This window comes from Coturnix japonica, chromosome 15 (genome assembly GCF_054131305.1).
Source record: "Coturnix japonica strain WE chromosome 15, WE-NBRP24, whole genome shotgun sequence".
Lineage (NCBI taxonomy): Eukaryota > Metazoa > Chordata > Aves > Galliformes > Phasianidae > Coturnix > Coturnix japonica.
In genome coordinates, this window is record NC_140677.1 from 4,573,113 (window position 1) to 4,587,273 (window position 14,161).

Here is a 14,161-nt window from a genome sequence, read left to right on the forward strand (position 1 = left end):
AATTCCTCTGAAAAAAAATGGAAATTAGCATCTGAAACCATGGGTAAAGAGATCAGGTTATAATGAAACACGGAGAACAATCAAGGTCACCATGCTGCTTGACTTGATGCAAGATGGACCCCTGCTTGCTACAAGAGGTTTGTGATTTCACACCATACAAGCACCATAGTTGTTAACACTGTGTGAGATTATTATGTAAGATTCTGCAGGTTACTCACTGGAAGGATTCTGTTAGCCAGGATGCAGTGTGTTGCTCCCTTATTTATCTATAAGCACGTGTTCAGTGACAGTTCTTGAAACACAACTGTTTGCTACTTGTGAGGTTTAGCTTCCACAGGGAAGTCTCCTTTAGAAGTGGAGCAGCATGCACTTGCAAAGTTTTCTGCCAGAAGTTATCGGCTGGATGAACGAGCTGCCATTTCAACTCAACATACGCAAGTATTTTACACAGTACCTAGATGTGAGTTAGTAATTGAATTGCTAAGTAGAAAAACCCCTCAGCAAAACCAGTGACCATTCTGTGACACCGTACACCACAGAAGCAAAGCTGGTTAACCTGTGACCCAGTACTAAAGTTTACAAATACATCCATAGGCATTTATTGCAATGAGCCCTTTTCAATTAAGAGGTACTTGGAAATGTCCCTCAGCTTGTTCTACATGTAAACCCCTGATTTTGCTTATCAATTAAGTACTGTTACCAAATGTAACAAACCAGTCCTTTCATTCTTTGTTGGTTACAGAACAATAGCAGCCTTTGTTGCAGTCTCAGCACAGCTATTTATAGGTTGCATCTCTTTAGACCATTTCCTCTCTTGACTTTTTTTCTACCTCTGCTTAGCTCAGTCTACAGACATTTATTCCTCATTAGTAAAACATTGTGTTTTAAGAGCCTATTCCAAAAGAAAAGCATGTGTTGCATCAGGTTTATTTTTTCCCCAAACCTATTTTCAGAAACATGGCTCCATTTCCATCACTTTCAGGATTGGTACCAGGTTAATTCAGGACTGAAATATGCTTTTCTTTTATTTTTAATCCAGCACTTTAAGAGTATTAGTATACTTAGTTCTGCTATTACATATCCCTTCTTTACATCCACATCACATTAACAATTTCTGAAAGACTAATTAAAGTGGAAAGCATAATGTTGCTTCCTAGCTAATTCAAACAACTCGAGCAGTTCAAGTTTAAAAGTCACTTGAACTTCTTTTAAATGGACTGGCACCTCTTCTAAGAATGAAAAGGTTGGCAACAGAACACCAGAAGAGAGAAACAATCTGATAGCAAACTTGCACGTACACTGGTAAAAACACAAAGCAAACATGGATCAGGAAAACTTTATAATGTTTGCTGTCATGCAACATGAAGGAAAGACATAGGACTATCCAAAATAGTGACTACATGGGCACTGAATGCTGTTAGGTGTTATTCTGGAAGGAAAGAAACACTACTGAAGTCCCTGTAAAATGAGAAAGGAAGAGAAGCACAAACAAGTCCGAGTCTCTTCTCATGTAATGGGTTCCAATCCAGTGGAACTTCAAAGAAAGGACTGCAGACGAACTCAAACAACCCTTACAGAAAATAACAAGTCTTGAAAACTTTTCCTTCTCATGGGTTTTTAAGTTTTCCTCTGAAATGCCTGGACTTATGCTCTTTTGAAGTCATCTTAAATGGAAGTTCTTCTCTCTGGTAGGACACAGCAGTTATTTCTCAGTCTACTCAAAGGGCACTGTTTAATAAGGGAGTCTGGTAGGCCACTTCCTGCGGTATGCACCATGCCTCCAAGTGGGCTGTGGGAATCTGTGGGAGCATGGCACTAGGCTACATGACATCAGACAAGTACATTCAGTAAACGTAAACCTGTGCTGCTAAATTGATGCTATGTGGTAAGCTGTAAATTTTGGCACTAGATAAAAAAAGAACCAGACGCCAGCACTGGCAGACATCTACTCAGCCAGATCTAACAGCACTTAAGCCGAAGGCAAAAAATTTACTAGAGCTACCCTCCACAAAAGATCAAAATAAGATTATGCCAGAAGTACGATTATGTTAATGCTCTCAGCAATGTGAAACAGCAAACAGAAATGGCAACTTGGAGGTTGCATACCACCCTCCCCTGCTCACCAACCTGCACATTTCAGCACTCTTGCCTTTTGTCCCAGGATTCCAACACCCTTTCCTCCCCTGTTCAATTTTTAAGCTTCATTCCTCCACCTTTGGTTTGTTTGGACAAGGATTTTTCCCCCCCTTTTTTGTTGTTCATTTGTTCTCTTTCTGTTTGAATTTCGTATCATTTTTGTTGTCATCTTACTAGGGTCTTCTCTCCACTTGGGATCAGGCTGTGCAAAGGATATGATCTTGAAGCTTCACAGTTGCATGACAACAGATTTGGACAAGGATGGTAAAACATGCTTAAGTGTAGCATTCAATTACTTACACTCACATAGCAAGGTAAGGAAACCAGGGGCACCAGAGGTTCCTTCTAGGCTTTCTGAAGTCAACTTTGATGTTTGATTAACACATCCATTAACATCAGTGGGTTATATGCTTTTTTCAGTTCAATTCACTACACTACTACAATCTTCTCACTAACTAACTTGAATTTAAAATAAGAAAAACAAAACTGTCCTTTGTATTTCTTCTTCCCGACTCCAGCCTGCATTTTTAAACTCATACTTTTCATTGCAACTGTATATGTTAAGGTTCTCAAAGAAAACCTCATTACACCTCCACAGGACAGCACGATAACTACTACTTAATTGCTCAGAGGAAAATAGTTACGCTAGTTTTGCATCCTCTTCAGAAGCAGCGACTAGGCTTAAGAGGGAAAGCAAAAGGAAAGGACCATTGTACCGTATTTGCCATTTGCAAGGCTGGGTCCATCAAGCCAAGGATTTCTTCATTGTAACTCGATTCCAGACTAATTATGTCATCAATCACATCATCCATCTGCAGCAGTAAAAGGGAACAAGAAAATAATAAAAGTTATATAAAAAAAAACAATAAAACTTACAAAATCATTAAACAACAAGATACAAAGGTCTAACAAAGCACTTCAGCAACATGCTGGTTCTCTGCAGTTTGGGCCAAAGCAGAGGAGGTTTCTCCCAACTCTGCTATACTCCAAATCCAATCCCACTAACTAGCCAGGGAGCCAGACCATGACAAAGCTTGAGGCTTAGTGATCTAACCCAAGTCTCCAATCAGCAGTCACTAGATTATTATACAAGCTGCTCCTAGCAGGAAAAGCACAGAATATTGATGCCCATATGAGTCACAGGGAACGGGAAACACTCTTCCCTGATTTTGCACAAGTCCCAACACTTTCCTGTCACCAAACGCAGGGCTCCAGCTCTGCCAGCTCACCTTGAGTCTCAGCCAAAGTGTGGGATAAAAACCTGTGTACAGACAGCAATGCTTGAGCCCCCAGTATCTTCATGGGGAATGAAACAAAACTAGGGCAGGCTGATGAAAGGCTGCCCTTCTTCAACACTAGAGTCTATTTGACCTAATACACCCTCCCAGGAAGCACTATCCAAGAGCAGCTCAGTAATGATTATGTGGTGCAAGCAATCTTCTGGAAGATTCTTCTGCAAGATCTTGCACAGTCTGGAGGAACACTGTCCTCCAAGCACCCACTTAGATGCTATAAGTTGTCTTACAGATTGCCTGTTCCTTTTTTCTCACTACAGACAAAGGAGCTTAAGTAACAGTAAAAAACAAAACAAGCAAAACTGACAATTGAAAGTAGTTTAGGGGATTTTCAAATCAGCTTAAGAAGGCATGGTCAAGAATAAATAACACTGTCTAGAAGAGAGGGCAAGAAAAGAATCAATATGCACAGCCCTGTCTGAAGTCTTGTAAAAAAGACAACTTATCACAGATGGATTAAAGATGTTTCTGTCTTCTCCCCAAATAAGCACATATATTACACAGAAATGGGGTCTTCCAAACTATCAAGGCAGCAACACATACATGTAGTTTCAGAAAAATTGATTTAGAAAGACTTCCTGAAACAAAACCCTAAAGCATGCTTGATACTGTTATACTGTCGTAGCACTAACGTTACAGAAAATGATAAGCTTTTTCAGGTTGTTGATGCTAATATGTAAGGATTCAGCAGATTTATGATTTAAGAATGTTTTTTGTTGTTTTACATTCAACTTCTTAAGAACATTACTGGGCAAGTTTAGTGTTTATTATCACTTCAAATAAATATTCTCATCATAAAGTCTTCAGTGCTCCAAGTCCTGTGTCATCCAGTACCTGCATGCATGATGCTCGTGAGTGGGTATTCAGAGCCGGGCACTCACTCTCGACCCTGCTTTGCTCTTCAAATTTATAAAATCCCTGCAGAAATAAAAAGGAAAAAAAGAAGAAAAAAAAAAAAAAGAAAAAAGAAAAAAAGCAAAGCATGGATCTGAGTTCATGGCACAGCCTCAGTCCCAAAAAGAGCACCATATTTCAATGTTGTCATGCACACATGGGCCTGATGACACAGTAAAGCAAAGCTGTAAATAACTTGAGGAAAAAATATATATGTATTTGGGTGCAACTGAGATGGAACTTGGATTTTCACCTCTTTTGAAGCTATGGAGCACAAGTACATTCTCTTGTATGCGTGAAAGCAATTTTGCAATCACTGTTTTTCTAAGCCGGATAATGCTTTCCTTTAGCGCAGAGTGCATCTGTATTAAAACTCTGGCATAAAGGCCAGAGGACAAGGGCAACTCTACAGTTCTCTATGATTTGTCAAGATGCAAAGTTATTAACATGATTCGTGTAACTGCTGTTATCTTTCACGTAATCTTCCTTCCACACCTGAGTGCATAAAACACACATCTAAGTTTGCGCCAGCAAAGATTAAGATGGAAAATGACTTCTGTACATAGGCTAGAGAAGTCTCATATTAGCAGCATTGAGCACCAAAACAGCAAATTAGTAACATCTGATCTGACATGTTAGCTGAGATCATCTGGTATTCCAGCCACACAAGAGACTTGTTCAGGTTTTACTACAAGAATTTCTAAAATCTTTTAAAATATTTCACACAGAGAAAAAAATATCTGATTTTTTCAGTTATTATTTGTTATGCTCTTTGTTCCCTTTATACTGAATGAGCCATAAATAACATTATTCCAGAAAGCTGCAGCTTACAAAACTGCTTTGTACTCTTCCAAAGGTCAATTATTCACTGTGTGTATCGAGCAAGTGAGAAGAAAAAGACTGAAGTTTTAATAAGCATAAACTGGGTAAAATAGTTCACAGAGGAGGAAGTTACAGACAGTTTTTGTGCTCAATTGTTGTATACAAATATATTCGTTAGGGAGACAGGGAAGTAGTAATTGCATTTTCAAGGGACACAGTTCAGAAAATAAGCCAAACATAACTTAACGATGAGCAAACACAGTTTGAAACAGAAAGAAGGCAGAATGAGATTTCATTTCAATGAAGAATATACACAATGAGAGCATATTACCTCTTTCTCACAGTTGGAGTTGAGGGTGAGCATAGCCATTGGACTGTTGGGTGCACTGCTTCCAGTTCCAGGGGGCATGACATGATCACCGGGCTGGTTTGGACATGGCAAGCTCAGGGCTTGGTTGGCATGTTTATTTGCTAGAGTGGTAGAGAGGTACTGCTTTACCTGCTGCCGCTGGGCTTGCTGAATATGGTACTTGGTTGGATTCTCAAGGTGAGTCTGCACCTGTATGACAGGAGTTAAGAGAGCTTTATTGTTTTACAGCATAATTGCATATAGAACCAAGCTGGGCTATATGTTTGTGACACACACCAGCCCAGCAGCATTTGACTCAAAGTACAAACCTGCGCTGTGCCGAGGAACTCAGCACTTTGCTAATTCACATTCAGTGGCGAAGAATGAGTTTATGAGATAATGTTTCAATAACTTTCTTAACGGTAAACCAACAAGTTCTCATTACTCTTCTACGTAACAAGATTTATCACTTAAAATCCATGCTTGGCCTCTCCAGTTTACGCAGATAGTCCAGAATGGCACTCCCCTGTTTAGACCTTCAGATATGTGACGCTTTATTTTTACACAAATATGGAAAAATAAGTAGCATAGCAGAACTCGTTTTACTCATTGATAGCCACCAACTAAAACCAAATTTGATCAGTTCCCGTCTCTTACCAGACTGGTACTAAAGAACAAATTACATTCTTTAGTTTACGTTACATTTTTTTAAATATCAAATGAATTATTTAGAAAAAAGAAGAATATGCCACCTTTTTGCCTCCAGATTAGTCATATCTCAGATACGTGGCCTAATCAAATCAAATAAGACATTCTGTTTAACAGCACATTAAACAAATACAGTGCAAGACAAGAAGTGTCACAGGCTGAATAAAGTGCAATATTTCATATATATTTGAAAACATATCCATCACACTGAACTACTCTCGTTCACCTTAAGTAAGCAAGAGAAGAAAGATCTTTTATTTTTCATGCAAAAATTTCACTGTATCTTGGAAACACTATCATGTATCTTGCATCATTAATGTCTGTATTGAAAGGTTGAGAAACTGAGATATAATAGTTCTCTGAAATGTTTTTTGTTTTGAAAAGTTCTATTAAAGCAACTTCTCTCGCCGTTACATCTGACCATGTACGTCCCCATTCATTTTTGTGGAAGAAATTATAATAAAGCATACTAGACATCAGAGGAAAGGGATTTCCTGTATATTTAAGCCTTCCTAGCAGCAGGTTTTAAAGTAAGTCTGCAAATAACAACTCACCTGATAATGATTATACTCAAGCATTTCCAGCATAATACTCATACGGTTGTGAGAGAAGTAACTGCAGTATCCTTTCCTTTATGCTACTCCAGTCAGAGACTCATGCATGGAAGCACCATGGAAAAAGCTGCCCCAAACCAGAAGCACTTGAATGCCACTGCCCAGACTTATAGTAACCTACGGTAATTAGCTACGCATGTAGAGAAACAAACAGTTCACAAGGGCTCTTCTTGGAGCCGTGCAAGTTTAGCCCTAAGTATTGGTATTTTTTCCCCTGGCTTTGACGTCATGCTTTTTCATAAACATAAAAGGACCTTTTAAGTGATGGGCTATCAAAGTCAGATTGACAGTTCGCTCAAGGCTAACTCGCAATTCATCTTTCGTTCCAGTCATACTAATAGACAATGGTATTTTTCTTTAGCGCTAAGGTTAAAAGTTTTTAAGTACAGAGTAGGAAACGACCGAATAAACCCCACAAGCCAACCACACACCCACCAGCCATGGGGTACACTGGGCAAAGCTACAGGGCTGCACTGCCCTGTTCTCAGCCTAGAGCCACGGCTGCCCATCACCCAGCTCCACAGAGGACCTGCAGCTCAGGAGGAGGATTTCAAGGTGCTGGGCCACTTCTTCAGCCTCCCTCAACCTCCACATTAACTCCAGCTTACCATACAGCTGGAAGAGGTTTCCCAGTTTAGGAACAGCTGACAACAGGCTAAGGCACAACCTGGATATACCTTCATCCACACTGCCCTGTTACTGCCCACAGTCATATAACATCCGAAGTTGGAAGGGACCCATAAGGACCACTGAAGGTCACCGAGTCCAGTCCCAGCACCTTCCAGCCCTTTCTTATCCTCTATACCCAACAGAAACGCTGTGCTAAAGCATACATGCCTGAAGTTGCTCTGCTCAAGTTATTTCCCTAAAGTCTGCTGCACAGCAAAGCATACTCAAGATAGCATTTCTGGGGAGCTTAATCAGATTTGTTGCACTAAATCGCAATGCAACACAATACACAAGTCTGCTATGATAAGCACGGCACTTGCTTTGTTGGTCCCCAGCTACATAATCAATTTCCCTTTCACCACCAGTAAGAGTTATGTTACTCAGATAAATTTATTTTTCACTTGATCTACTCTGAAGATGAAAAATTAAGTTCCAGTAAATGAGTTAATTTCTGTAACTCTTATCTTACAATGTATTGCTTTGACAATGGGCCCTGCTCATCTGACAGCATTTGCAGTCCTTTTCCTCCATTAGCATCAGACATCACACACATAAGAAGATCCTTCATCAAAAACACCACTGAACCTTTCTGTGGGAGCAAGCCAAACCACTTAATGCTTCACTTACGTAGAGGCAGGCTAAGGCACAGGAACATAGCGGAGATTTAGAGGAGACAGATAACCAAGTGAGAGGAAGAATTTTTCCCCTCATCCCCTCATCCCCACTTCTTTACTTTTTCTTTTTTTTTTTTCTTCTTTTTAATTAAAAGACCATTTGTTTCAAGTAAATTGCCTTAGGACTTTCAGTTAATAATCACAAATAAAATACTTTTGGGTCAGTTTTCTCCCTTCAATAGAACTTTTTGTTGCTTAGACAGCTAAATGTCATGGGATTTTTAAAAAAGGTTAAAATTCTGCGTTGCTTAACAATTAATGGTACACAAAGAAAAACAGGCTAAAACCACATCCAGTGGCATGTTTTGTAACAGCTACAGGCTTCAGCAAGGCCCACTGCATCCGAAAGCCAGCTCAACATCCTGGGCCAGCCCTTTAAAGTTACTTTTTCAAACTGCTTTGACCCATCACGTTTGGAGATGACAAAAAACAACAGCAGCAAACGCTTCTTAAGCTGTCCTAACAGGTGCCTATAATTTCATGTGAGGAAAAGACTGAGAAGAACAGGAGAAGAACAATCAGTGCCTCTTGCATTAATATGACTCCATTTTACTGTCAAAGCATGCATACTCATTTAACTTGATTTGGGGTAGCTGGTAAGTTAATCTTAAACATACATAACCATTCCAGTGGGTTTTCTTCTAGTGCTTAAATTAACTTCTCCTTAAGTTTTCTAACCCAGATTCTGCAAGCAATATCCGCCACTGATTGATCTGCTGAAATCTTCAATACCACATACAACCTCAATTACTTCATTAAGGTATCAATTATGGGTTTTCACTGAAATACCAGGAAGAACTCTTACACTACCTGGCTCCAAAATTCAAACAACCAGCAAGACAACCTTCAAAGACATCTTCCCATATGAAGTATTCAAAGGAAGGAAGGAAGCTTCACTTCCTTCTCATTAAGGACATCAGCGTTCTAAAGTAGCTTCACATTAGAAGTTCAGCCCTCTCACTTTTGGAAACCTTATCATTCCTCCAAGATGTAACAGCTACCTCACTTGAAACATAAACAAAACACAGTTGATTGCATTGCAGTATGCATTATCCCCTATAGGGTTACTGAGAATTCAGAGAGATAAATCTATTTAATAACTTCTCTGGCTGCTGTTTTACCATTCCCCTCCATCTTTTTAAGAGATTATTTGCTCCCTTTTCTTTCAGTCTAAAACCCAGGTAGAGTGACTAGGAGAACGCAGACCAGAAGGCCCAAGAAGAAAAGAAACCTGATGATTAACTTTTACTTACTGAGGAACAACAGGCAAAAAAAGAGTATTTTATCTTAAGATGTAGTCAATGCAAAGAAATGGCATCAATTAGTGCTTAACAAAACCCTCTGGCTACTTAAATTATCCAAAAAACCCCTCTGAACATGAAAACCCAAGGCAGGTACAAAAAGACTATTTAAGATCCAGCAGTATGATTGCAATCTATGTGCATCCAATAGACATCTTCTTACGCACAGTTATAAAAATGAAAAGGCACATTGTCCAGAATGAACTGGGAGTTGTTTTGCCCATCACCAAAAATTCCTCTGTGTAATGTGACATTTTCCTCCAAGGGAAAGACATGGAAGCAGACGAAAAGAACAAAGTATTTTGTGGATTAGTACTTAAAAACTGTGCTTTAGATATGGAAGCACATGACAACATTATCTAAAGAAATTAAAGAGAGGTTAACCAATCAGCCTAAGACAATGGGAATTGATGTAATTTGCAGGTTAGTGACATGTTAGCTGCCATTTCGTAAGTGTGGTCTTCAGATAGAACCTCATCCTTTGAATGGCAACAGTTTTCTGATAGGAAACAAACATTTCTGCTGCTTAGTTCCAGATGTAAGTGCCACATATTTTTATTTTATATACTTTACCAATAGCGAATCAAAAAACTATTTTACACTTCAAGACAGGCAAATCATTGACTCCATCAAATGCCAGACACCAATAGATTTCACATACACCAGGTGCTTTGGAGTGTAAATATGACTAACGGAACACAGTATCAGCCACAAGAGTGCATCTGAAAAACAAGCCTGAATTACTACCAAGGTAACCCAAACAACAAAAAAACCCCAAACACGTGATTCAGGCACTTCAAATCTACATCCATTTCTGCCCTCCTCCCTCTCACCTGCACTGGAGTCCTTTAGATTGCTTGCATTAGGGTGTGAAAGACTCCCCTGTACAAACGGATAGACACAAAGCTGCTCCATAAGCTCTCTTGCAAGACCAGTAGGACATTAACTTGCAAGGAAGCAGAACGACAGGACTAGACACTTCAGTCATCCCAAAGCCAGTACAGATGGTCTGAAACCACCTCTGTTCTTGGTTTATCTTTTGGCCTTTCATAGCAATATCATCTACCCTTCAAACAGCAGGACCAACATAGAATTTATCCGGACCACTAACATAAGTTGCTATTGACTTCAAAGTGTCACTTCAGAGAGGTTAAAACGTTTGTCTAACCTTACCTTCCTCCTAAGGTTGCCAAACGCACTGTCAGCTTTGACCTGCAATCACATATTTAGAACCTGAACAAGACTATCAAGTTACACAGCACTGCAGTACCCAACTCCAGCCCCCAGTAACCCCTGCTAGACCTGCACACATCCCAGGTCTCTGGTTCACTGCAAGTCTTTAAACTGCTTAATTCTACTGCACTTCTTATGGAAGGGAAGAAATGCAGAATTGTGACCCTTCTCCTTAGCAGCGTCTTGACATACTAGAACATAACTTAAAGCTATGAACATTTCTATGTACAAGCAATTCAGAAATCCTGGATGGAATTATAAAACCTGTGGATGAGACAGCATGCATTTACGGTATATGGAAGGAAGAACATCAGCCTCAAAATCCAGACTGCTCCGAGGAGACTTTCTGAACAGGTGAGAAGAAGCACTGCCCTACAGGCCCTGTTCTGCTAAGGTTGATCAGCTGTAAACAGGACAAATTTCAATCCTATAAACCTACTTAGTCTTTGCATGGACTTAATATGTATTGTGCAACACTGACACTACGCAGGTGAAACTGAAGCTGAAACAGGTAATTTTGCTCAAACAGTATATGATAGCAAAAAAAAAATATAAAATAAACATTGGTTTCTAAAAACTTCACACCCTCAACGCCAATCTTATTAGTTTGTGAGAACTTGCTCCATTTAATAGACTGCGAGATGCAGATTTGAGCCAAGGTAACTTTCCAGTTTGAAGAACATTATCTTCAGCTCTTTGAGGTTAAACAAGGAATGTGCTTGATTTAAAGGTCTTACAAATCCACAAATCTAGCATATAAAAATGAAGTGATGTTCAGAACACTGCCCACAGGCTACTGAAGTATTTACTTACAGAATTTCAACATTCAGCAGAGGAATGCAAGATAGGGAGAGAGATGTAGAGATGGCACCAGATCAAAAGTTATTTAATAGCCAGAAGCCACAAGAAAAATCATACTTGTATCTTCTTCTTTTTTTCTTTTTTTTTTAGAATAGAAGTTATTTGTAAGCTCAGATACAACGCCTGGTTTATTATATTCAAGAGGAAAAACCTGCTCCGGAGACACACTGTGCATCAGGAGTTCTCCACTTGTTGCACACAGCTAAAAATGATCTAGATGAAGCTCCACTCATTGCTGACACAGTTTCAGGGACTGGCAGCGTGCTCTCAAGGTCACTTACAAAGCAGATATCCAGAGCGCATCGCTAATCAAGATCAACATTTGAAAACATACACTGAAGGTAACAAACACTGCACAGTACATGCAGTGTCTGGCCTACACCATTAACTGAAAAACCTTCCTACTGAAGCTTGCAAAGGAACATCCAAAAATAAAAGTGATAATAATTCTGAAAGGACCGCTTCTTTTAACAAATCGCTTAGCACCACACTGCTACACAGCACAAAGAGCACTTGTTTTAGAAGGTGCTTGTTTGGGGGCTATCTGCTTTATGGCAGTGCCATGAGAAAAACTTAGCAAGAGAATGAGCATTTTGTTAACTCAAAATGGTTTCACGGTTTTACTTGATAAACTGCCCTGAGATTCTACATGTCACAGTTAATAAAGAATTAGAAAGACTTTACTGGGCTCTATAAAACTTTGCCTACAGCCTACGATGTCTCATGGCAGCCCTAATACGGAGGGCCTGAATAAGCCAAAGACTAAAGCAGTCTAAATGCATCCATTTTATTCATGCTTCTAATATGATTATTGGAAATAGTCAAAAATTATTTAAAAAAATAGCTGACTTCATATAAGCGAAAGGAACACACGCTGGCTTACCACTGAACTGCTTGATTTTTATCCTTCTGTTCGACGAGGTGTGATGTTATTTATGGCTGTATTAAAATCTACTGGGTTGTAATAAAACAGTTTCAGTAGCTCAGAGCGTTCAATCATCACGCTCAGTAATGTAAGACAATCCAAGTCACCTTCATGCAAACTCAGCTGGCTGCGATCGGAAGCATTCTGCTAAATACCAGAATTGGCATTTTTCTGCTACTTTGGCAAGCCACAAAGGTACGTGCAGGCCTTACTGAGAGGCAATGCACTGCTCCAGAGAAAGATTAACCCAACCAGCCAAGTTGATGCCATAGAGCATCAAAACTGAAAGCCTGCACTGTCAGCATTACTTTTCCAAGGGAGCAGAGTGCTCGTGTCCCTGACACTTCCATAAATTACACATCCTATTTCCTGACATCTCACTCATAGAGAAGGTGTGTCTACTGTGATGTCAGCTCTAACAAGATATTAAAGGTAACAGAAGTAAAAAAAATTACATGTGTTTATTGCACTGTAATTTTAAACCACAGTAAAAAGCAGGGGGGGTGCTCATTCTTAGCTAAGGGAATACTGCCTTAATACTTCTGTATCAAAAAGATGTACTTATGGCAAATAGCCATTACATTGCGTGACCTCACCTCTGTACTCCATGAACTTATTCTTGTTACAGCCAGATGGTAGTTAGTTCCTGGCTCCCAGGAAGAAGACAGACTACCAGAGGCTCATTCAATAAAGGACAACAACATTTCAGCCCTTTAAAGATCTCAAGCCTGACATATGTAAGAGATGTAGCATCATGATCTATTTTATAACGACAAAAACAACATCCAGCCGCTCAGCCACTTTTATAACCTTCCCCACACCTGCCTTCCCATGTCTTGCAGACATGAGCTGTTGAAAACTCTCTGCCTTGTGTTATTTCACATATGGAAGATAAATAATTAGTTACACTGTGAGATGAGAAGATCTTGTCCACAGAAGTGACCCTTGTTCAGGCCAAAGGAAGGAGAACTTGCAGCACAAACAGCTGAACAGGTGAAATCTTTTGACAAAAATTCAGCTAGCTGTCATTAGCCTTGTTTGGCCAACCGTAACAAGAAACTGCAGTCGGAAGCATTACTTCAACAGATGTTGGACAAGAATATTCCCTGAAGGAATACTTAAAGACTATGAAAATAATGTCACACAAAAGAAATGTCCAAAACTTCAGCATTTCCAGCACACAGACATGCCCTACAAAAAGCCTTTTCAGCCTTGCAAGGGCCTGCAAGCTCTCGATGCCCTACTGCAGAGTCCTGCTGGTGCCAGCATTAGGACTCTCTTTACAGGACATGAATATGATTTTATAACGCAGTACCACAAATTCCACCTTCCCAAGCACTTTACAGAAAACTCTTTTCAATGATTTCATCTGAACTTCAAAAAAGAAATAAAAGCTCAAGTGAACAGCTCACCAGGAGGGCACATTCATGAGATACAAAGCCGGGTGTGTGCTATCAGCCCAGATCTCCAAAGGTTAGCTGCAAACCAGGACTGCCAAGAGATTCAGAAGTATTGGTTTTGTCAGAAGATCAAAATGTCTCTTAAGAGAGACATCCAGGGCCTCCAGGCTTGGTCTCAAAAGAATCCTGTTTTAAACCACACTTGACCCACACTAATTTAACCCTAGAAATGCTATTATAGGAACAGAACTATGATCCCAAGGGGAAACAGAGATAGTAT

General features: G+C 39.7%; 1 protein-coding gene across 7 annotated transcripts in view; it reads right to left on the bottom strand.

Moving 5' to 3' along the window:
• The window catches only part of MITF (melanocyte inducing transcription factor), an 85,845-nt gene that overhangs the window by 12,308 nt on the left and 59,376 nt on the right, over positions 1 to 14,161 (bottom strand). For 2 of the 7 annotated variants that reach the window (XM_015875346.3, XM_015875345.3), the window contains exons 3-5: positions 5,479 to 5,706; positions 4,266 to 4,349; positions 2,853 to 2,948 (exon numbers count right to left, since the gene is read on the bottom strand). In XM_015875346.3, coding sequence (XP_015730832.1) covers positions 2,853 to 2,948; positions 4,266 to 4,349; positions 5,479 to 5,706 — 408 coding nt within the window. Of the gene's footprint in view, positions 1 to 2,852; positions 2,949 to 4,265; positions 4,350 to 5,478; positions 5,707 to 6,758; positions 6,894 to 14,161 lie in introns of those variants that run through there. The other 5 variants (XM_015875348.3, XM_015875347.3, XM_032447260.2 and 2 more) reach the window with 4 other exon arrangements.